Raw genomic sequence first — 22,802 nt, 5'->3', positions numbered from 1 at the left:
GTGTATATTTAATTTTAAACATTAACTTTAATAAAATTTACACCAGTGCAAAGTAAATGCAAAGTAGGCCCCAAATGCTACCATTCTGATGGGATAGCCTTTGACACTTACTTTGCACTGATGTAAATAGCTTCATTAGGTGCAGGACAATGGAAAATCAGGATGTGTGTATGTGTGGGTATGTCAACTCCCTCCTGCAATAAAAGACCTGTGACACAGCTGTGGCTGGCATGGATCAGCTGACTTGGACTCCTAGGCTCAGGCTGTAGGGCTATAAAATTGTAGTGTAGATGTTCAGGCTTGGGTTGGGAGAGGCATCTTTGTATAAATCCTGACTATAATGAGTGTACTTGTGTCAGATGGTCAGGGTAATGGTTGCATATAACCTGCCCTAGTGGGGAGAGGATCAGGCATATGTCTTAACTGTACCATGATCTTGCTAATGAAACATTTGACCATAGACCGTGTGTGCGCACACATTTAAATCCTGCTCATAGCGGGAAGGGTGTGTTTGTATAAATTCTGATCTGGGACAAGGGAAGAAGGGGAGATGGTTTCCTGCATAAATCCTGCCCACCCTGGGGAAGGACTAGCTGTACAAACTGTAACTATAATGGGGACATGGTATAATCTGCCTAAATCCTGGGGCTAATGAGGAAATGACATCTGCATAAGTGCTGACTACAGTAGTAGGAGTGGGTGTCTGCATCACTGCCGTTCATAGTGGCAGGGAGGGGGTGTCCGCAGAAACCCTGATCATAGGGTTTTTTGTTAAGTATCAGGGTTAGCCGTGTTAGTCTGTAGCTACAAAAATGACAAGGAGTCTGGTGGCACCTTAAAGACTAACAGATTTATTTGGGCATAAGCTTTCATGGGTAAAAACCTCACTTCTTCAGATGCATCTGAAGAAGTGAGGTTTTTACCCACGAAAGCTTATGCCCAAATAAATCGGTTAGTTTTTAGGGTTTTTTGTTGTTGTCCTGGCCTATGCTAACTATATTTACACTAAACTGAGCAGCCTGTCAGTCAAGCCAGCTGCAGCTCCCTTCCCCACCTGGTGGGATTTGGGGGAGGGGAGAGGAGTCACCCTTAGGCAGCAATCAGGCCTAAGTTGTTCTTGGGCTTTGTTGCTATAACAACTGAGTTCCTTCCAGGGCTCGGGGCCAAGGAGGAAGTGACGAGAGGAGATTGGCTGTTGTTGGGCCATGTGACCCTGGCAGTGTTTTGACAGGGCAAATAGAGCCGGGAGGAGGGGGAGCGGGGCAGGCAGGGGGATGAGTGTGCGGAGCGAACGCAGGAAGGGGTGTAGCGGGGTCCTAGCGCTGCCCAGCCGCCGGGACACACTTGTCCCCGCCGGGGCCCTCCTCCCTTCCCCCTTCTGGCCTCAGGTGAAGCCGCTGAGTTTAGCACACGCCCCCTCCCCCCAGCCCTGCTCCAGCGCTTGGCAACGCCTGGGGTGGATGTGATGCGTGCGGCCCGTTTGGCCGGAGGCAGAGAAGTGCCAGGCGGCGAGGAGGAGAGTTAGTCAGCAGCGCGGAGAGGAGGGCGGGCGGGCAGGAGGCAGAGCCATGGACAACAGTCCTCTGCGGCAGCAGGGAGAGGAGGGGGCCGTGGCGGGGGGGAGGCAGAAGTGAGGCGGACGAGCGGAGGGCAGAGGCGGTGCCGTGTCTGGGGGAGAGGGGGTGTCGTGGCGCTGCCAGAGCAGGTATCCGCTCCCCTGAGCGGCCGCCCCATTCCCCGGCCTCGCCCAGGGAGATGAGCCTGTGACATCGCGCTCGGACCCGGGAGGGCGTGGGGGACGGGGCACGGCAGGCAAGCAGGGGCTGTGGCCGGGCGCGGAGGGGGAGATGAGTGTGGCATGCGGCCGCCCCCGGCGCTAGCCAGGGGCCGGTGCAGGGCTAGCCCGCCCCGCAGGGGGCGTTGATTGGAGGGGGTGTCTGTGTGACAGGCGGAGCGGGCTGCGCAAGCCCTGTCAGACGCGGGCAGGTGGGGGGCACTGACAGGGAGCTGGTAGGGCGGGACGCGGCTGTGCCGGCTGGTACAATTCCCGTCCTCCCCCATCGCAGTATGCTAGGAGAGGGGCTAGGCGGGCAGGCAGAGCGGGGTCGCTCGTGAGCGGAGGGTGTGAGAGACGAGTCCGAAATCCAGGTCAGCCCTGGCTGGGTGAGGAGGCAGCGAGATCAGCCGGGGCACTGACCGCGCAAGGGGCGCGGGGATGGGGCTGACCTCTCTTCCAGCCCCTTTTGCGATCGATGGTGTGACGGGCTGCTGCTAGTCAGGAGCATTGGTGTAGAGGAGCGGGGGGGGGGCAGTTGGAGGGGTCTGGCGTCTTCCCCCTCCTGGAGCAGGTAAAAAGGAGTGGACGCCAGGCAGCTTGGGCCGACATTGCCTGTGGCGGCTGTGACTCAGAGGCTCTTTCTGCTGGGGGGGTGAGTTTAGGTGGCAGTGGTATGGGATTTTACCCCGGCAGGTTATAAATAGACCTGCTCAGACGCTGTGTCAAGGAAGGACACATTGGCAAGTTCTAGAGAGAGACTAGCTGTGTTTAGCTTTTCTCCGCAGACAGCTGCTGCCACCACAATGAATGCAAGGAGGAGGCCTAGCTGTTAGCAGCAGGATCTTGTAAGCCCTAAGGAGTGGAGTACTGGGTTTTATCTTATTTTATTGTTTTACACACAAATAAATAAAACTAGCCAGAGAAAGCATCAGAGAGTCTTCCGAAGAAGAAGGACGAAAACCCTTATAAGCTCATTTCAGAGATCTGGGAAGAAACGGACTGGGAGTGAAAATGAAGCCAGAACGAGGTAAATGATTTATTAAGAGTTTATTTTTTTTCTAATTTTAGAAACAGCCTGTTTTTTAAGGCCTTCCTATATTATCACTGATTCTGGTTGAGGGGGAAGGAGAGAATTCAGCTGCTGCTTTGGTTCAGTCTAGGAAATACTGAAAAGGGTATAATATAAGGTAAGGGGTAGTCTGAAATTGATTAGGCAGAATTGGATATTGTTAGTTTTTTTTAAATTCTGCTGTTTAAATGGATTAATTAATTTTACCAGTAGAGCTCAGGGAAAGGAAGCAGAAACTCATTGTAGTAAATACCTTTTGCCCTGGGAGATAGGATCAGTTAAACATCAAATAGAGTTGTATTCAGACTATTATCATACAATTGCAACATTTTAAACAAAGAAATCAGCCACAGATAGGGTCAGGCAGCATCGGGCAATCCTGGCATAAATCAGGGATATATAAATGCAGGTAAGTGCAGCCCAGAAATACATCTAAAACAACTATAACTGTTAAAGAATATTTATTTAGTTTGATACATGGGATTCTTTTTAGTAAAAAAGTCAGGTAAACAGTAAGCAGCAGGTTGAAATAGACATGTTGTTTAATGGTCATTGCTGGTGTTGATCATATTTTTGTATGACTAATCCATAGGCAAAATAAAGTGCACTGAGAATGTATCTGTTTCTACCACTTCAGTTCTTGTATACAGTATAACAACAGCTGCTGATGCCCCTAGAGTTAAAAATATGTCATGGCTTCTCTTCTAAACAATATTATTGGGGTATATTGCTGTAAAAATTTGCCTCACTTAGCCAACAAGCAGGCTGTGAGCAAATTTTATTATTTGTCATACTAAAGAATTTTCAAAAAATCTTGCATAGTTGCTTGTATACATTTCTTTTATTTATTTTTTTCTGTTTTTCCTGCTGCTATTTTTTGTTTAACCTAACTGCTTTTTAGTTTTGAAAAACATATATCTCTATTTTCCTGTAGTATTAATTTTTTTGGTATTTGAGAAGTGCTTTAAAATAGTCTAGATATTGAGGTGTTAAACATTTAATATGCATGTGCAGTAACTGCTTTCCATTAAGCTTTTTATCATACAATTGTTAATACGGACCTTGCATAGAGGCCTATTATTATTTTCCACACTCTGTAACATCCTTTGTAGACATCATATTCTGCGATTGTATATTAAAAATGTACAGCACGGGTTGATTAGTAATATGTAAATTCACAGATTAAAAACAATTGCTTATGCTTTAAAACAGGTAAGTGCTACTAAGAAGCAAAGGAGCATTATTATTTTTTTTGAAAGCTGACTGTTGCAAAGCAAGCTGTTTGTAGTGTGCATCTTTAGACTTCAAATCACATGACTGAAGTTTGAAAGCTTAGCTGTCTACCACTGAGGTGAATTCAAAATTTCAAAATAAATAATCAGATAAAACCAGAGAGTCAATATTTGCTGTTTTTAAACTATTCTAAAAGCTCTAATTGACCTTTGTCTATGCTTTTGTAACTCATAACAGATAGGAAAATGCAGTTGTCTAGTTCATATTTTAAGATGCTTTGGAATGGTTAATGTCTTTTAATCAATATGAAGAGTGGATTTGTTGAGAAACAAAAGAGTGGTAAGAGTGGTAAAAATTTTTCATGGAAACTGGCATTTAGTAGATTGAGATTACATCTAATTATCTCTAAGAACCTAAAGACAGTATAGAATGTTCAGTAAAGTGTTTAAACTGCTTTTAGATCAACACCAAATGAAGGTAAGTTTTCACAACAAATAGAGAAAGTGAATAGCCATTTTAGTAAACGAATATCTGTAGCTTAAATGTGTGCTGTTTGTTAATGTACTTGAGTAATACCATATACAAAGGGGGTTATGAAAGTGCTGCCTAAATGCCACATGCAGCCCACAGACGCTCTTACAGAGGCACGAATCATGCAAATGTTTACATGTGCTGCCTTCTGCATAGCAGCTGCACCACAGTAGAGCAAGCAGTCAAGTGTGCAATCACCTGCTTCCATTTGTTGCAAATTAATAGTGAAGGACACAAAACAAGCATTGCTGTCAGTTTGCCAAGGCCTAAATTGTGATACAGACCTCCAACATGTTGGACAAAGACCCATAATGAGCACACAATAGGTAATTGGAAAGAAGAAAATTTAAAAGATATGGAATAAACTTATTTAGCATAATTGTTGATAACTCCAGTTTAACTTTTGAGAAATTTTAAAATCTGTATTTTCAAGGTGTTTAGTAGTCTGTATGTTTGAGCCTTTGTGTCTGTGCACAGAAGAATACTGTACTTCTGCATTTTTGAATTGGATGAATGGGGCGGGTCATTTGAACTGGATTTTTTTTTTCTGTAGATGTATATGCCTTCAAAAACCAAGTGGAGAAAAAATGTGTTTTTTTTAATTAAGGTAATGCTTAACTAAGACTTTACCCAAAAGGATTGAAAGATACAAATGTTTGAGGGGGAAAGGAGGAGGATGATTGTTTGACATACCTTTATCACAGTACCTAATTATGAGCTTTTAACAGAGACCAGGTCTACACGACAAAGTTTTGTCAGCATAGCTATGTTGGTCAGGGGTGTGAAAAAAACCACACCCCCTAGTCAACATAGCTATGCTGGCAAAGGCCCCAGAGTAGACGTAATTATGTCAACGGAAGACTGCTTGCATCAGCATAATCAATGTCATTCAGGGAGGTGGTATACTGGCTGACAAACAGTTGGTTTATGCTGTGCCTACATGGGGGCTTTGCCAGTATAACTGTACTGCTGTAGCTATACTAGCAAAGCATTTGTAGTGTAGACAAGTTACAGAGTCACCAGTACAGAGGAATGGCAGGCAGGGAAGGAAAGAAGAGGGGAACTAATTCTGATGCCCCACTCTTACTAACAGTGGGGTTTTCATAGGACATTAGCTCTGAGGGGGGAAGGTTTATGTGGGATAGAGGTTTATACCAGATAGAGGATCTAAAATACACAGTATGCTTTATAATGAGAGAAGTTTGAAAATTGCAAAGGATAAAGACAAGAAATGTTTCAAGGGAAGTGGCTGGGAAAGCATGAGTATGGACCTCCAAAAGACAAGCTCATGGAGCAGTCTTGGAAACTAGGGAAACTGTTCGTAGATCTGGAAGTGGAAGGAAGGATGTAGCCTCATCACAGTTAAATATGAGCCCTCATTGGCTGTGTCTTCACTAGCCTTTTTCACTTAAATTTCACTGCAGCTCCACCACTGGGAGCATTAATGTAGATAGGCAGCTGCCCCTTAACTGCTGTCACCTAACCCTGCTAGGTCTAGATTACATGGTAGTTATAGCCACTTGTCTGCACTAGCATTATTACTTGGTACGTTGTTGCCAAGTCTCACAATTCTATCACAAGTCTTGCAATATTTGGTGTTTTTCCTGGAGTCATGTAATTAAGTAAGAATCTCAGATTTCATTACCAATCACTGAAGCTGCAGTGTGCAATTTTAAGAGAAAACAAATTCCATTGTTGACAAAACCATGTCTGTGTAATGTCCTGTCTGCAAGTACAGAAATTTGCTTGCACAGATATACTGTTCTCTTGCAGTGATGGTGTTCGGCCTCTTTTGCTCTCAATAGGTACCTGCCTATTGCATTCCATAAACTAGTTATTTTATGTCTAATTTAATGGAACCAAGTTCCAACAAGATGTGTACATATACACTGAGTTGCTGTTTGGTCTTACTAATGTATTAACCCTTCTCTTTCCTTACCCCTTTCTTCTCCACTGTTTGTTATGCTTTTGTGGCTCATTTGTGACCCATCTAGAATTAGACTGTAAGTTCTCTAGGTAGGAATCATCTGCACTTTTAAGTATTAATTCCTTCCCACACCATCCTGCTTTTGGGAAAGGGGAAGATTTCCTGGCTGACTCGCTTCTATCCTGTCATCCAAGCAAAAAAAGGAGGAGAACATCAGGCTGAAGATTATGCTCCTCTCTCCTTCCTCCTTTCCAGAGAAATCAAGACTGGAGGTGCTTGGTGGTCTGTTCCTAGCAGTTGGGTTGAGAGACCCCCTTATGTCTCTTTCCAGTGATCAGTGAGGGGAAAGCTGCTAATTCAACCTTAATAGAAATTTGGCCAGCTTTGTCACATTGAGGCTGTACATGAAAGACTTTCCAGTGGGTGTAGGGAGAGGGGATGAAGACTGGGATTTACAGGAAGTTGGGAATAGTGCTGGCCACAAAACAAGAATTTAGCGTTGTGAAAAATTTTGAGGTTTTAGAATTTTTCATTTTACATTAGAATGACACTGAGACCTTTTGACATTTTTTTTGTTGGGGCGGGGGAAGAAACCAAACAGAATAGCAGATAGCCCATCCTGCACCTGAGAAATCTTTCTAGATGAAAGTTTTGTTGAAACAGATATATTTTGCTTTTAATTAATTGACATTTTCTGAAGAGAAAAGTTTTGCTGAAAAATTCCCAACCAATTCCAGTTGGGAGCCTTTGGGTCAGGTGTCAGCATGAGCACTTCTTCCCCTAGCCAACAGATACTGAGTGAATTTTTTTTTTTAAGGGGACATTGTTAAGGGGGAAACTTTTGTTTCAGGTATAATTTGTACTTTTTTTTTTTTTTTTTAACTTCAAAGGGGCGTCCTTGGCAAGTATTTTAACAAGTGGTGAATAGTACAGCAAATAGATTAAGTAATGAACAGACCTTTTAAAAAAAGAGATGTGTAATTAATTGCATTTTAGTGTCCCATACATAAGCCTCTTCATTTTCAGTTTAAACCAATTTTTACTGAAAAATTCCTGGGCTTTACAAAGTATTATTCAGTTATGATTTTCACCCTAATTTTTTATCATTCAAACGTATACATGTATGTGTGTATATATGTATGTTTTATTAGGAAAATACAATACATTGCATGAGATACTGTATATGTGTCAAGGCTGCTTCCCCACTTTGAACTTTAGGGTACAAATGTGGGGGCCTGCATGAAGACTGCTAAGCTTAACTACCAGCTTAGATCTGGTCCGCTGCCACCATTCCCAAAGCTAATTCCCTTCCCTGGGTAGCCTTGAGAAACCTTTCACCAATTCCCTGGTGAATACAGATCCAAACCTTTTGGATCTTAAGACAAGGAGAAATTAACCATCCCCCCTCCTTCCTTTCACCAACTCCTGGTGACTACAGATCCAACCCCCTTGGATCTTAAGACAAGGAGAAATTAACCATCCCCCCTCCTTCCTTTCACCAACTCCTGGTGATTACAGATCCAACCCCCTTGGATCTTAAGACAAGGAAAAATTAACCATCCCCCCTCCTTCCTTTCACCAACTCCTGGTGAATACAGATCCAACCCCCTTGGATCTAAAAACAAGGAAAAATCAATCAGGTTCTTAAAAAGAAGGCTTTTAATTAAAGAAAAAGGTAAAAATCATCTCTGTAAAATCAGTATGGAAAATAACTTAAAGAGCCCAGAGGACCTCCCTCTAGCCTCAGGTTCAAAGTATAGCAAACAAAGATAAACACTCTAGTAAAAGATACATTTACAAGTTGAGAAAACAAAGGAAAACTAAGACGCCTTGCCTGGCTATTTACTTACAAGTTTGAAATAGGAGAGACTTGTTTAGAAAGATGTGGAGAACCTGGATTGATGTCTGGTCCCTCTCAGTCCCAAGAGCGAACAACAACCAAAACAAAGAGCACAAACAAAAGCCTTCCCCCCCCCCCCCCAGATTTGAAAGTATCTTGTCCCCTTATTGGTCCTTTGGGTCAGGTGTCAGCCAGGTTACCCGAGCTTCTTAACCCTTTACAGGTAAAAGGATTTTGGAGTCTCTGGCCAGGAGGGATTTTATGGCACTGTACACTGGAGAGCTGTTACCCTTCCCTTTATAGTTATGACAATATGTATTACGATAATATATTTGTTTGTGTGTATATGCATAGTTGCCTGTTGAAGTAAGGCTATGTATTAGTCTAGAAGGTACACACAACAAACAAACAGGCACACATGAAAGCTATGAAGCGCATGTGCATCTGAATGTGCTGATAAATCTCACGCCCACCACGTACACATTTCAAGCTGTTAGCAGATAACGGTTTAAAGATTTTACACACTAAAATGGGAAGAAAACAGAAATCTGTATCAGAATACATTTCAGAACACAAGGAAGTATTCGAAAGTTTTAAACAAACAAAAACAAATTGTGTGGTCCAATTATTAAATGTAAATATTTATAGGCTAATACAGGGGTTGGCAATGTTTGGCACGCGGCTCGCCAGGGTAAGCACCCTGGTGGGCCGGGCCAGTTTTATTTACCTGCTGACACGGCAGGTTCGGCCGATCGCGGCCCCCACTGGCCGCGATTCGCCGTCCCGAGCCAATGGGGTCGGCAAGAAGCTGCGGCCAGCACATTGCTCGCCTGCGCCGCTTCTCGACGCCCCCATTGGCCCGGGACGGCGAACTGCGGCCAGTGGGGACCGCGATCGGCCGAACCTGCCGCGTCAGCAGGTAAATAAAACTGGCCCGGCCCACCAGGGTGCTTACTGTGGCGAGCCGCGTGCCAAACGTTGCCGACCCCTGGGCTAATAGTTCCAAGTCTACAAGAATAAACTGTTTATTCAAATGAAAACATTTATTTGGAGATTAGAGATATGTTTTCTTAAACTCAGAAGTGGCATTATGTTTTGAGTTCTGTTTTATAGTTGTGCAGCAAACCACATTGATGAACGGAATTCAGAGCATTAATCTACTGAATACTTTTTTCTCCTGTATTTCCATCCACCACAATAAACCCCAATATTTACCCAGAAAAATTATTAATAGTTTTTTGCACTGATTTTCACCTGTTTTTGTTGTTGTGGTAATAAACACTGATAAATTCCTGGGAAAAATTAAATAAAATAAAAACTGAAAATGAAGAGCCCTACCCATACAACATTGTAATACAGAACCCTTAATTTTATAATATCTACTCCCCCAATAAAATGGTGTCTTAAATACTAATTTTTGATATTGTTACATTTTGGAAGCTGACCGATTAAAATTTTGCAGTTTAAAATGAATAATACAAGTTATGCAGATAACGTAAACAAAAAGTGGAAGTGATGCTACTTCCTGTTTAATAAGGAAACTATCATTCTAAATATGTTTAAATTATGCTTCTGGCTATAGGTGCCACAGGTAAATGCAGGGAAGGGGAGATTGAACTGAAGGTGGTGCTGCTTCCTATTTAGTGGAGAAATTATTTTGAAAATGATCAGTTGTGGCTCTGGTGCCATGGTTAAATGCAGAGAGGGTGAGGATAAGATGGTTGGAGAGAGGAGGAGGCATGGGTGTGATTTTCCTAATCTTAAGATTGCTTTTGTAGAGTAATCTTTTAAAACAAAAAGATGATTCGGATGAAAAACGCATTTATTGGCGGTCAGAATATTACATTGAAATTCCATTTATAAGGCATGAAGCAGTCTAGCCTTAATCTATGGGGAAAACAGATTTGTTCTTGTAGTATGCAGTGTACCTATGCATACATGGTGTTAGAAATCAAGGTATTTTTTCTTTTTGTTGAGGAGTTGGGTTCTGGTTTCTTTGATTTTTCTCTTTAATATCTACCCCCTTGCTGCCAAAACAAGACTGTACACTCTAGTAGTAAAAGATTACTATAAAAGTTTGCTTTAAGTAAAATTTTAACCATGAGATGATGGTTTTCTTTGTATTAATAATGAGACTTTTAAGAAGAAAACACTGGTTATTAATAGATGGACTTAATTAAAATGTTTCCTATTGTGAAAACTTACATAGTTGAAATAAAAATAAAAACATTTATTGCCTAAAATTGAATAATTTTAATAGTACTGAAAGGCAAACTACTAAAGGCAATTGATAACTTCATCTGTGAGGTGGAAAATCTTAAGAATTTAGAATTTCCCTCTTCACCAGAGCCCTAGAGAGAGCTGCTGTGGTGTGGTTTCACTTTATATGTCTAGGGGTGGAGTTGAGCTCATGCTATCTTGGAAGAGAGCATGGGGATGGTGGGGCTGATGATACTGTAACTACATGGGTTCTGGCTATTCACGTCACCCCCCCCCAGCCCCCATGTTGGAGGAAGTGCAGTGACTGGTGCAAAGGCAATAAGTCTCCACATCAAAGTGTCTTCCTCTGCACTGTTAGGCCTCGTCTACACTAGGTATACCTGCAGACCCACCTCGTGTAGATGCAGCTTTTGCAGTATAAGAGTGCTTTTGCCAGTCTAGCGTAGAAGCTAGGCTGGCAAATGTATGTTTTTTTTTTGGTATAACTGTGTCTACACTAGGGCTTTTGCCAATATAAAAAATGTCACCCCTAAATGATTTAACTATATTGGCAAAAGTTTCTAGTATAGCCTTGATCTTACAGAAACCCTGTCATGTGGACTGAGCTGTACACTGGTCTGTGGATTTGGCCCTTATGACTTGATCCAGCACTCACTGAAGTCAAGTAAGACTTTTCACTGGGTCAGATCCTTAGGCTTCAACATTTATGGAATCTTAGGCATTGCTATCCTGTCCTTGATTTTAGAGGTCACATTTAAGTCATTAGGAGAGCTGAGTGCCTGCCAGGCCCAAATTACTTGCCTTACAACTTTTGCTGATTGACTTCAGTTTAAAGTACACTACAGAATAAAATTCCACTTCCTAAAATCAGCAGTATTCTCTGGAATACGAATAGTGTCACCTGATTGTCACTTTGTGTTGTCACTTTTTACTACAGTACCTCTGTTAAAAGAATTTGCCCCTTCAGCACTTCACGCTGGCAAACTGTGTTTCTCTGGTAGTTTTGATAAAGGATTACCTCAGTACCTCTGTTAGGTTCTAAAAACGGACTTATTCTCTAATTGTACCATCAACACATTTGTTGCACGTCTATCTAGCAGTGCAATAATTAGTCAATAGAACAATGTACTTTCATTGCAATTTACTTTTTAGTAACTATTTCCTCCATCTTGATGCAGTAACTACTAGCTAAAGTCTTTCAAATTTTGAAAAACAATGACTTGAAATAGCTTTTTAAGGTATGATAGAAAGTGTTCTTTCTTAGCTTTACTTTCTTCACATAACTTACTGCTTGTGTTTAAGGGTTTCCCCCCCCCAAGAGTATATATTAAGGCCAAATTAAGTCTTCAAACATGTAGTGTAGTGGTCTCAGAAGTGCACATACAGTTCCATGGTCATTTTTGCACTTGTAGTTTCTCAAGTAAATCGGACTTCATGCATAAATACGCAGTTAAGCACGTAAACAATTTGTGTGAATGCAAATGGAGCAATATGGGGCTTTGTGTGTGTGTACAATCTCACTTCCAGTTCCTGAAAATTCTCTATTCATAGCATATCTCATACCCCCTCTCTTTGGCCTTTTCATTCTTCTTTTGGTATATATGCAATTATACACAGTAAACAATGTACACTCATAGTTGGATTATATATACAATTTGTTGATACTAAAATTCTAAAAGAGACTTTTTAAAAGGCTGCCTATAAATAAACAGTAATTTAATTAAATAATATGACCATCACAAATGTTCTCCAACCACTTTCATGTAATTATACTAGTTATTTTGACCAAATCAAAATTTTGACACTTATAATTTTGCTCATCATATAGTTTGTATGTATAAAATTTGTTTTAATTTGTTATGGTAGATTTTGTAGCAATGAATATTTGCCTAACTTTTAATGTTAGCAGCTTTAAACAATTTTAGGAAAAAAACTGTCGGTCACAGTGCCAGAGAGCCTTCTAAAATTATGTAGACCTAAAAAATTATGTAATAATGGTGAATAGAGGAGCTGTTTCCAAGAAGGGCTTGGGGAATGTAGAGAGAATAACTACGCATGCAGTCAGGGAGGTGAATAAAGCACTTCAGGTAGCAAAACTGGGAAAAACCTAATTTGTGTTCTGAATATGATCACAGTCTCATTGCAAATAAATCCAAAATCATTGGTGTGTGTATAGTTTTATCTGCAATGATTCTGAAAAGAACAAATTCAAATAATGGAGCTTGTTTCCATAACACTGTTTCCATCTGAACTATTTAACTGCACCACTGGGTGCATAATATTTTTGGTTACATGCTCTGGAATATTTTAATAGCTTGCAATTTTTCAAGATTTTCTGTGCTACATAACAAATCTCTCATGGGTGAAGAAGAAATAGTTGGCACTACTAATCAGTGCTCTGCTTCCTAATTTGTTATTTCTCTAGAGTTTTAACATCCTAAACCTAATATGCTTGTGATACTAGCTGCGGAAAACTGCATTAATGCAAAGTTAATGCTGTATTGTTAAAATCAGGACATACAAAAGCTAGGGACCTGACAGCAATGTTAACTAATTTGTTGGTAACTGTCTATTTAATAGTGCAATTTTTTTTTTTTTTTTAAGTTTCAGTGAGAATGTCCAAGAGGAGGGGTGGGAAAACCTTAGGGTTACACTTGGACAGAAGGAAGAGGTAAGATATTTAGATATATTTCTAGTTATAGAAATACGATTTGATTTACAATTTAATACCATTAGTATAGCAAAAAGATTCAGATTTATAGTCACCTTAAAACAAAGTAAAAGATTGCTAATTTCTGGTAAGAATAAGAAAAAGTTGGAATGTGTTGGTTGGTGAGGAAAAGCATAGATGATTTACTCACTCATATTAGAAAATCAAAAAGGTATAGAAACATGGTCTAGTGCAGTGGTCTCCAAAGTGGGATCCTTCGGGGTGCGCAGCAGGAGGAGCACCACCAGAGCCCCCTCCCAGCAGTTCGGCTGGGAGTCCGAGCAGCTTTTTTTTTTTTCCGACAGTTCGGCCGGGAGCAGGGAGTGCGTGCTCAAAAATTTTGTACTGATGGGATGCGCGATCAAAAAAGTTTTTGGAGACCACTGGTCTAGTGGATAGGGCATAACGCTGTGTATCAAAAGACCTGGGTTTCTGTTCCTGGCTTTGCCGCTGACCTGCTGTGTGGCCTTGAGCAAGTTCCTTCACCCCTCTCTGCCTCTATTTTTTCTTCCTACCCTTTGTCTGTTTGATAAATTCACTGTAAGGTCTTCATAGCAAGGTCCGTATGTGTCTGTTTGTTTGTACAAGACCTCATTCATGGGGTCCCAATCTCAGATGGAGCTTCTTGGGGCTATCATAATAGAAATGATAAATATAATAGTGGATTGGAGGCATCAACAGATCTATATTTCTATTACTATGCTTTCAGAAGTCCTTCTGTAAATACTTGAGGGGCAAGAGGCATGCATGTTTTAGACCTTAGAATGATTTTTAAATATTTAAATTCTTCCAGGAAATATTGTAACCATTCTGCTTTAATATTACATTAGCATTTTAAAAATTAATCTCCTTAATAGTTTGTACTTAATGTCATTTAAGGCCCTAATGTGCTTCCACTGAGGTCAGTGGATTTTGCCTTTATCTTCAGCGGCAGCAGGATTCGGACCATAGTGATCCCATTTAGGTTTTGAAGTTCACATCTCAGAATATATCTTCACTGCAGAGTTATCTTGGGTGATTGGCACTCAGTTTAGCCTGGGTGTGAGCATCCACACTTTAAAACCATACCCAAGATACTGGGTCCTTACTGGCACTACACTCACTCTTGTGTGTGCTAGACTTCTGGGGGCATATCCCATGGCTCTTTATGCTGAGACACTCTGATTTTTCCCAATGAATTGTGGGAAAACTTGTCTGTCCTTTTAAACACACAGGAGAATTGTGGGAAGGCATTGGAGGACTATCAGCACTTGAGTGGTTTAGCTTGCATCCTTGCTGCAAAATGGGCAGGCTAGCAGCTCTAGTGAAAGTAGAACCCAGGCTGTAGCTCAGACCACTAACTGTACCAGTTCTCCTGGGTTGAAAGCACCACTAAACTCTGGCAAGAGGGTTTTGTGTGTGGATGGAAGGGATGTTAAGGAAAACACTTGAATTACTTTTCCAGTGAAAATGTGAAATGTATGGGCAAGGGGAAATGGGTTAGTTTTCACCATGTCTAGTTGTTTTGTCTGAGCATTTTTTATAAGTCTGGGTAAACTGGGCAGCAGTACGTTTACTTGTCTGTTTCGTCTGAATTTTCAGAATGCATTCTCAGCTGAAGAGAAACCCCCGACCTCACCCTGAAGTCTCTGCTTTGTCTTTCTGCTGGATTAAAGAGGAATTTTACTGTGTTTCCATAGGGAAGGGAATCTCACACCAGTAGTCACTGAGTAGGGACTAGACTATCGGGATCAGCCTGAACTGAGAATGGGTATCAGAGTAGCAGCCGTGTTAGTCTGTATCCGCAAAAAGAAGAACAGGAGTACTTGTGGCACCTTAGAGACTAACAAATTGATTAGAGCATAAGCTTTCGTGGACTACAGCCCACTTCTTCGGATGCATATAGAATGGAACATATATTGAGGAGATGTATATACACACATACAGAGAGCATAAACAGGTGGGAGTTGTCTTACCAACTCTGAGAGGCCAATTAATTAAGAGAAAAAAAAATTAATTGGCCTCTCAGAGTTGGTAAGACAACTCCCACCTGTTTATGCTCTCTGTATGTGTGTATATACATCTCCTCAATATATGTTCCATTCTATATGCATCCGAAGAAGTGGGCTGTAGTCCACGAAAGCTTATGCTCTAATAAATTTGTTAGTCTCTAAGGTGCCACAAGTACTCCTGTTCTTCTTTTTTTAGAGAATGGGTAGTGAGATCACAAAGGATGATAAGATTAATTACCGTTCAGCTAAAATAATAGCAGATACCTACTGAGCCTGCTCAGGAGTGACTCTTCCTCTCTGCCCCCCAATGATTTTAACTTTAGTTTGCCCTTTTCTTCCCCCATACCTAATAAAGTACACCGATTTTATTAAGGATATTATTCAGGCCAGGTTTCAAACTACTTCAGATGTTACTTTTCAATAAAAACATGATTGGAGAGGGGTTTTTTACTTTGAGGGGGAAAATGTTTCTCCCTCGCCTCTCCATTGCAGTACTTATAATTCAGAAAGGGTCAAAGGGATTCTGTTCAAATTTCATCATTGAGCAGAGACCAAACATGGAAAATTGAAGCCCAAAAAGAATACGTCTGGAAAGTTAGAAGTATGAAGAGAGGGGTGAATAACAACAGTTGCTGCCATAACTACAGTAATAACTATTCTCGTGCAGTACTTGGAATGTTCAGATATAACAACTGCAGATGGGCCATAGAGGTAGGAAGAGTATTGAAGACTCTAGTTTCAAAGGAAAATTTAATTCTAATTCCTTTAGAGGTGTTTGGATTTTTTTTAAAATGTAATTTGAAAACCACTGCTATGTTCTAACGCTGCAAAAAATGTATAATTGTTGAAGGCTAATGCTGTGCCATGAAATGAGCTTTGTTTAGAAGCTCACACACACTCTATTCATGAGGCCTTGTTACGTAATATGTATCTCTTGTACAGCATTGAACCATACTTATTTCACCTGCAAATAATTTAATAAAACTTATTTTCTATCAACAAAATAAATATAGTAATTCAAGGAGGCCAACAGCCGAGGAGAGGCCCATGTCTAAGAAATGGTCATTAATGACTTTGTAGAGAGAGGTTTTGCTGAAGTGTAAAGGTAAAAGACAGATTACAGTAATTCAAGAATAGAGTAAGGGCTTCTCTGCACTTAAAGCGCTATAATAGCACCAGGGTTGCCAGGTGTCTGGTTTTCGACTAGAACACCCGGTCAAAAAGGGACCCTGGTGGCGCTGACTGGTCTGTTAAGTCTGGTACAACGGGGGCCCGGAGCTAAGGCAGGCTCCCTGCCTGCCCTGGCTCCGTGTGGGTCCTGGAAGTGGCCGCCAGCTCCCTGCGGCCCCTGTGCACATGGATGGCCAGGGAGGTTCCACGCGCTGCCCCCGCTGCAAGTGCTGGTTCCGCAGCTCCCATTGGCCAGGAACAGCGACCAGTGGGAGCTGTGGGGGTGGCACCTGCAGGCACGAGGACAGTGCGTGGAGCCTCCCTGGCTGCCCATACACCTAGGGACTGGACGTGCTGGCCGCTTCCTGGAAGCCGCAGTAAGTGCCGCCGGGACACTGCACCCCAAACCCCTCATCCCCGGACCCACCCCAGAGCCCACACCTCCAGCCGGAGCCGTCACCTCCCCAGCACGCCAACCCCCTGTCCCAGCCCGGAGCCCCCTCTTGCACCCCAAACCCCTCATCCCGGCCCCACCCCAGATCCTGCACCCCCAGCTGGAGCCCTCACCCCCTCCTGCACCCTGGTCCAGCCTGGAGCCCTCTCCTGCACCCTGAACCCTTCATTTCTGGCCCTATCCAGAGCCTGCCGCCTAGAGCCCATACCCCCCCCGCACCCTCTACCCCAGCCCGGAGCCCTCTCCCGCACCCCAAACCCTTCATCCCTGGCCCCACCCCAGAGCCTGCACCCCCAGCTGGAGCCCTCCCACACCCCAGCCCCCTGCCACAGCCCAGTGTAAGTGAAAGAGGGTGGGGGAGAGTGAGCGACAGAGGGAGGTGGGATGAAGCAAGCAGGGGGCGGGGTCTCAGAAGGGGCAGGGCAGGGTGTGCGGTTTTCTGTGATTAGAAAGTTGGCAACCCTAAGTAGCACAGCTGCCCTGCTTCAGAGTAAACACTACCTATGCTGATGGTAGAGGCTCTCCTGTTAGTGTAGGTAATCCATCTCCCTGAGATGGGGTAGCTATGTAGATGGAAAAATTCTTCTGTCGACCTAGTCAACACAGGGACTTAGTTCAGCTTAACTACACTGCTCAGGGGTGTGGATTTTTCACATCCCTGACAGATGTAGTTAAACTGACCTAATTTTCTAGAGTGGACCAGGCCTAACTGCTTATGAAATTGAAACAGCAGGAGTGGATTACAATGCTCAAGGAATTTGGAAGTGAAGAGCAGGACGTTTGTTATAGGACAGGGATTGGCAACCTTTGGCACGCGGCCTGTTACCCTGGCAGGCCAGGCCAGTTTGTTTACCTGCCGTGTCCGTAGGTTCGGCCGATCACAGCTCCCACTGGCTGTGGTTCACTGCTCCAGGCCAATGGGGGTTGCAGGAAGCGGCGGCCAGCACATCCGTCGGCCCGTGTCACTTCCTGCAGCCCCCATTGGCCTAAAACGGCAAACTGCAGCCAGTGGGAACTGCGATCAGCCGAACCTGCGGACCTGGCAGGTAAACAAACCAGCCCAGCCCTCTAGGGGGCTTACCCTAGCGGGCTGCGTGCCAGAGGTTGCCGATCCCTGTTATAGGATAAGGGAGACAGTCATGTATTTAAAGGTAGAGGGCAAGGAGCTTGATGAAAGAAAGAATAGGGAAGAGGAAACTGAATGCAGTCTAATATTAATCTAACGCTTCAAGGTTAAATGTTTCAGTTTTATTTTAATAGCCTTGTGTTGGTATTTGTCAATTATTCCATAATGTTCAGTTTTTGTGTCTCTTTCTTTTTTTGGAAAATGCTTGTGCTGAGTGGTTAAAATTCACTAAGGTCAGCTTGGCTGACTATCATTGTACTTCTTTTGTTTGGGTATACTTACAGGCATTGAGATGTCAGTAGCTGTGTTGTTATGAGATATATTGTGGATGCGTTAGAAGGCACAGTTAAAGTATGCTGCCTGATGTGCAGTTGCAGACGTGATGCACACAATGAGGCCTGGTCTACATTGACTACTAAGTCATGGCCAGTATCATGGCAGCTAATTTTAGTTTTTCATAATTGTTTTGCAACACAGTAAAATTTAGTAACATAGCAAAGTTACTATTGAGACTGCATCTAGACTACTGCATGCATTATTGGGCTCTGCAACATTAGAAATATCTTAACAAATTGGATTCATACGAAGAGCAACAAATGATTAAAGGGCTGAATAGACTGACCTGCGAGGAAAGATTAAAATCAAAATATGTATAGCATGGCCAGATAGCTACTAAGACACCAATTCTTTAAAGAATGTAAATACTAAGTAGGTCTAAGAATTAGAGTACGTAGTGCAAAGAGGTATGAAAATGAATAATGGGATGAAAATTTTCCTCACCCAGTGTGTGTGTTCTAATGGTGAGAACTGTTAGACTGTAATTGTCTTTCTCTTGAGTCATTTTAAAACTGGACTAGACAAAGAACTAGAACCTGTTTTAGGAAGTAAATTTGCATTGGCTGGAATGTAGACTTTGGGATGTCTATACTGCAAAGGAAAACAAGTCTCAGAGACTGGGTCAATTGACTTGGGTTCTCTGAGCCTGGGCTCCTGGGCTAAAAATAGCAGTGTAGACATTTGGGCTTGGGCTGGAGCCCAGGCTCTGAAATCCAGGGAGGGTCTCAGAATCTGGGTTCCAGTCCAAGACCAAAAGTCTATGCTGCTTTTTTTAGCTCTACAGCCCAAAATCAGTGAGCCTGAGTCAGTTAATCTGGGCCCTGACACTTGGTGCCCCAGGTGTTCTTTTTTGTTTGTTTTTTTGTTTGTTTTTTTTCAACATGGTTGTACCCTAGGTAATTTTTTTCAGTGCTTAACTACCCTTACAGTTATGAAGTTTTTCTTAATGTCTAAACTAAATTTCTCTTGCTGCAATTCAAGCCCATTACTCTTTGTCCTGTCCTCAGTGGATAAGGAGAAAAATTTATCACCCTGCTCTTTATAACAACCTTTTACCTACTTGAAAACTGTTGTCATGTCCCTCCTCAGTCTTCACTTCTCTAAACTAAACAAACCCAGTTTTTTCAGTCTTTCCTCATAGGTCACGTTTTCTAGATTTTTTTTTTTTAATCATTTTTGTTGTTCTCCTCATGGACAAATTGGAGAAAGTCCAATCTTTCCCAAAGTGTGGTGCCCGGAACTGTACCCAGTACTCCAATTGAGGCATTATCAGTGCTGAGTAGAGTGGAAGAATTACTTCTCATGTCTTGCTCACAAAACTCCTGCTAATACATCTCAGAATGATGTTCGTTCTTTTAGCAACAGTATTCCATTGTTGACTCATATTTAGTTTGTGATCCACTGTAAATGCCAGATTATTTTCTGCAGTACTCCTTCCTAGGCCATCATTTCCCATGTTGTATTTGTGCAGTTGATAATTCCTTCCTAAGTGTAGTACACTGCACTTATCCTTATTGAATTTCATCCTATTGATATCAAACTATTTCTTCAGTTTGTCAAGCTCATTTTGAATTCTAGTCCTGTTCTCCAGCGTGCTTACAGCCCTTCCCAGCTTGGTATCATCCGCACACTTTATAAATGTACTTTCTATGTCATTATCCAAATTATTTATAAAGACATTGAATAGAATTGGACCCAAGACAGATCCCTGCGGGACATCACTCGATATGCCATTCTAGCTAGACTGTGAACCATTGATAACTACTCTGAGTGTGGTTTTTCCAATAAATTGTGCACTCACCTTAAAGGAGGTTAGTCTAGGCTATATTTCCCTAGTTTGTTTATGAGGTCACTTGAGCCAGTATCAAAAGCCTTACTAAAGTTGAGATGTATCACATATACTGCTTCTTTCCTATCCATAAGTCTTTTTACCCTATCAAAGAAGGATATTGGCTTGGTTTGTTCTTGAAAATCCATGTTGACTGTTACTTATCACCTTATTATCTTGTGCTCACAAATTGTTGATTATTTGCTCCATTTTCTTTCTGGGTATTGAAGTTAAGCTGAGTGGTCTATAATTCCCTGGGCTGTCCTTATTCCTCTTTTTATAGATAGGTGCTATATTTGCCATGGCTCAGAGATCTGTTGATATGTGAAAATTGGGTAACTTTTTTCCTACACACACTCTGAATACATAGTTAATTGATACACATGGTAAAATGTCTATATAATATATATAATACTTGGCTAAACCACAAGGGTTTTCTATGTACAGTGTGTATATATTTTTCCCATTGCACAGCGTTTTGTAAATTTGCCCATCTAATATTCAGTTTACTGTGATATAGTATGTGTCCTTATTGTCGATTGATACTCTTATTTGGTAGGGTTATTTTTAATTGTGAATGCTTTCCTTGCACTAAGAGTTCCTCTGTGTAAATGTAATACTGTGAAATCTTTATACAGTGTAACAAATGAATTCCCTGACACTTCACCCTTCATACAATGTTGTGTGTGTGTGTGTGTGTGTGTGTGTGTGTGTAAATAATTAGGTCAGTTTGCATATTTTTATTTTTAATAGCACTTCAGTACCATTTTTAGTAGCTTCTAATACTTTGTACTGGTCTTTCTGCTGTTCTTTCCTCTCTGTTTGCCCAAACACAGCTGAGTTCACAAGAGGAGAAAAGAAAACAAGATACTGCTGCCAAGCAGACAGGAAACTGTAGTAGACCTTACGAGCAGTAAAGGGTTTAAGCACGCCTTCCACCCAATCAGCTGTGAGTGCTGTTGCTATGTGCACTCTTACTCTGCCTTCTTTGTGAAAAAATGTCTTGCACGGAGAGGCTAAATATGCACCCAAAGCTGAACATTTTGTTTTAACCACTGCAGACATCTGGATCTCTCAGATACTGCCAGTGTAGCCCATTTGCAGCTAGGAGGCAACTTCCTTTACACAAGGATTCCAGTATGGTTTACAGTGGAAACAAAGGGCTGCATAGAGAAGGTGTGTAAATTGAAGGAAGTAATTTTAAATGCTTAATTTTTTTCCAGTTTTGACTAAATGTTTATGAAGGTGGGTTCTCCTTTCAAATGGACATAGAATTTTTACACACTTGTGATTAACAGTGTCAGCTTGAAAATATTAAACTCACATGATTTACATTCAACATTTTTGTAGTTCTTTTTCTTCAAATCATACTAGAAATACAATTTTAATTATATTGTTGATCTGAACAAAAAAGGGGATGGGAGCAGGCAGGATGCAAGAAAGGAAAGAAAGGCCTGTCAAACAGCGTGGTGCTCCTTTAATGCAATAAGGTTTTAAAAATAGTGAGATGGGGCTGAGGAGAGGGACTGGAACAAATAAATTCTTCCTATTATAGCACAAACTTGTTTCTCAATGATTTTAGACTTTTTTCAGAGACTCCATTGGTACTAAATTTGACAAGGTGACAAGTTAGCTTATTGAAAATTTTGCTTCCCAAGTTATGAGCTTGAGAATTAAATTTTGAACTTAAAAGTTTCAAAATGTTGTTTTAAAAATATTAAATATATACTTTACTGAAGATATGTTCTCCCTTTCATTTTATACCTGGATCCAATGTTACATGCATCTGGATAAATTAAGGTGAGAGGGTTTTTTAAAAATTAATTTACCATATATATCTCTGAGGAGCAGGAAGAGAAATTACTACTTGTGGCATTTTAAAGTGGGCATCTGATATAATATCATGTGTACTAATAGCCCTGGAATAGTTTTTATAGCCATATGTAACTGCTCTGTTTTTTTTATTTGGAGTGAAAATACAAGACTTAGCTGAATGTGTGTTTCTTTTGTGTCCTGTTTTTTGTTTCGTTTTGTTTCGTTTTTTTTTTTAATGTAGGTCAAGTTCCTTTAACAACACAGGGAAATTATTACAGTGCTTTCATTTGTGCTACTAGTTGAGTGCATCACAGTATTGTCAGTCTTTTGTAATGATTTGCTTACCCTAGGCAAATCAAGTTTATGCAAATAAGTCTCCACTTGGGCAATTAGAGAAGCAGACTTTAATATTTGGCAAAGTAATAGCTTGTCATCATTAGCTGTTCAGCTATAGCTATGCTGTGTGTTTAAACTACTGTTTAATAATATAACTGGTCTCGCTCAAGTGCCGAATGGAAGATTTGGTGTCTTTCACTGTGTAGTAAAACAGTGGTTTACTAACTTTTTTCCTGGCAACCCAGTTGAAGAAAATTGTTGATGCCCACGACCCAACGGAGTTGGGGATGAAAGGTTTGGGGTGTGAGAGGGGCTCAGGACTGGGGTAGGGGGTTGGTGTGCAGGAGGGGGTCATGGCTCTGGGCTGGAAGTGCAGGCTCTGGGGTGGGGCCAGGGATGTGTGGATTGGGGTGCAGGAAGGGGCTCTGGGTTTGCAGGG

General features: G+C 41.7%; 1 protein-coding gene across 11 annotated transcripts in view; it reads left to right on the top strand.

Moving 5' to 3' along the window:
* The window catches only part of ATOSA (atos homolog A), a 95,526-nt gene that overhangs the window by 37,865 nt on the left and 34,859 nt on the right, over window positions 1-22,802 (top strand). For 2 of the 11 annotated variants that reach the window (XR_010591015.1, XR_010591014.1), the window contains exon 1: window positions 1,927-2,804. The exons of 4 other annotated variants lie outside the window; for them this stretch is intronic. Coding sequence is in view for 3 of the 7 variants with exons in the window: in XM_065559452.1 (XP_065415524.1) it covers window positions 21,352-21,388 (37 nt within the window). In the remaining 4 variants the exon portion in view is untranslated. Of the gene's footprint in view, window positions 1-1,827; window positions 2,805-13,201; window positions 13,269-21,047; window positions 21,162-21,273; window positions 21,389-22,802 lie in introns of those variants that run through there. 5 more of the 11 variants (XM_042853912.2, XM_065559452.1, XM_065559453.1 and 2 more) reach the window with 5 other exon arrangements.

The sequence above is a fragment of the Chrysemys picta genome, chromosome 10, assembly GCF_011386835.1.
Source record: "Chrysemys picta bellii isolate R12L10 chromosome 10, ASM1138683v2, whole genome shotgun sequence".
NCBI lineage: Eukaryota > Metazoa > Chordata > Testudines > Emydidae > Chrysemys > Chrysemys picta.
This window is presented reverse-complemented; position numbering and strand designations above follow the sequence as displayed.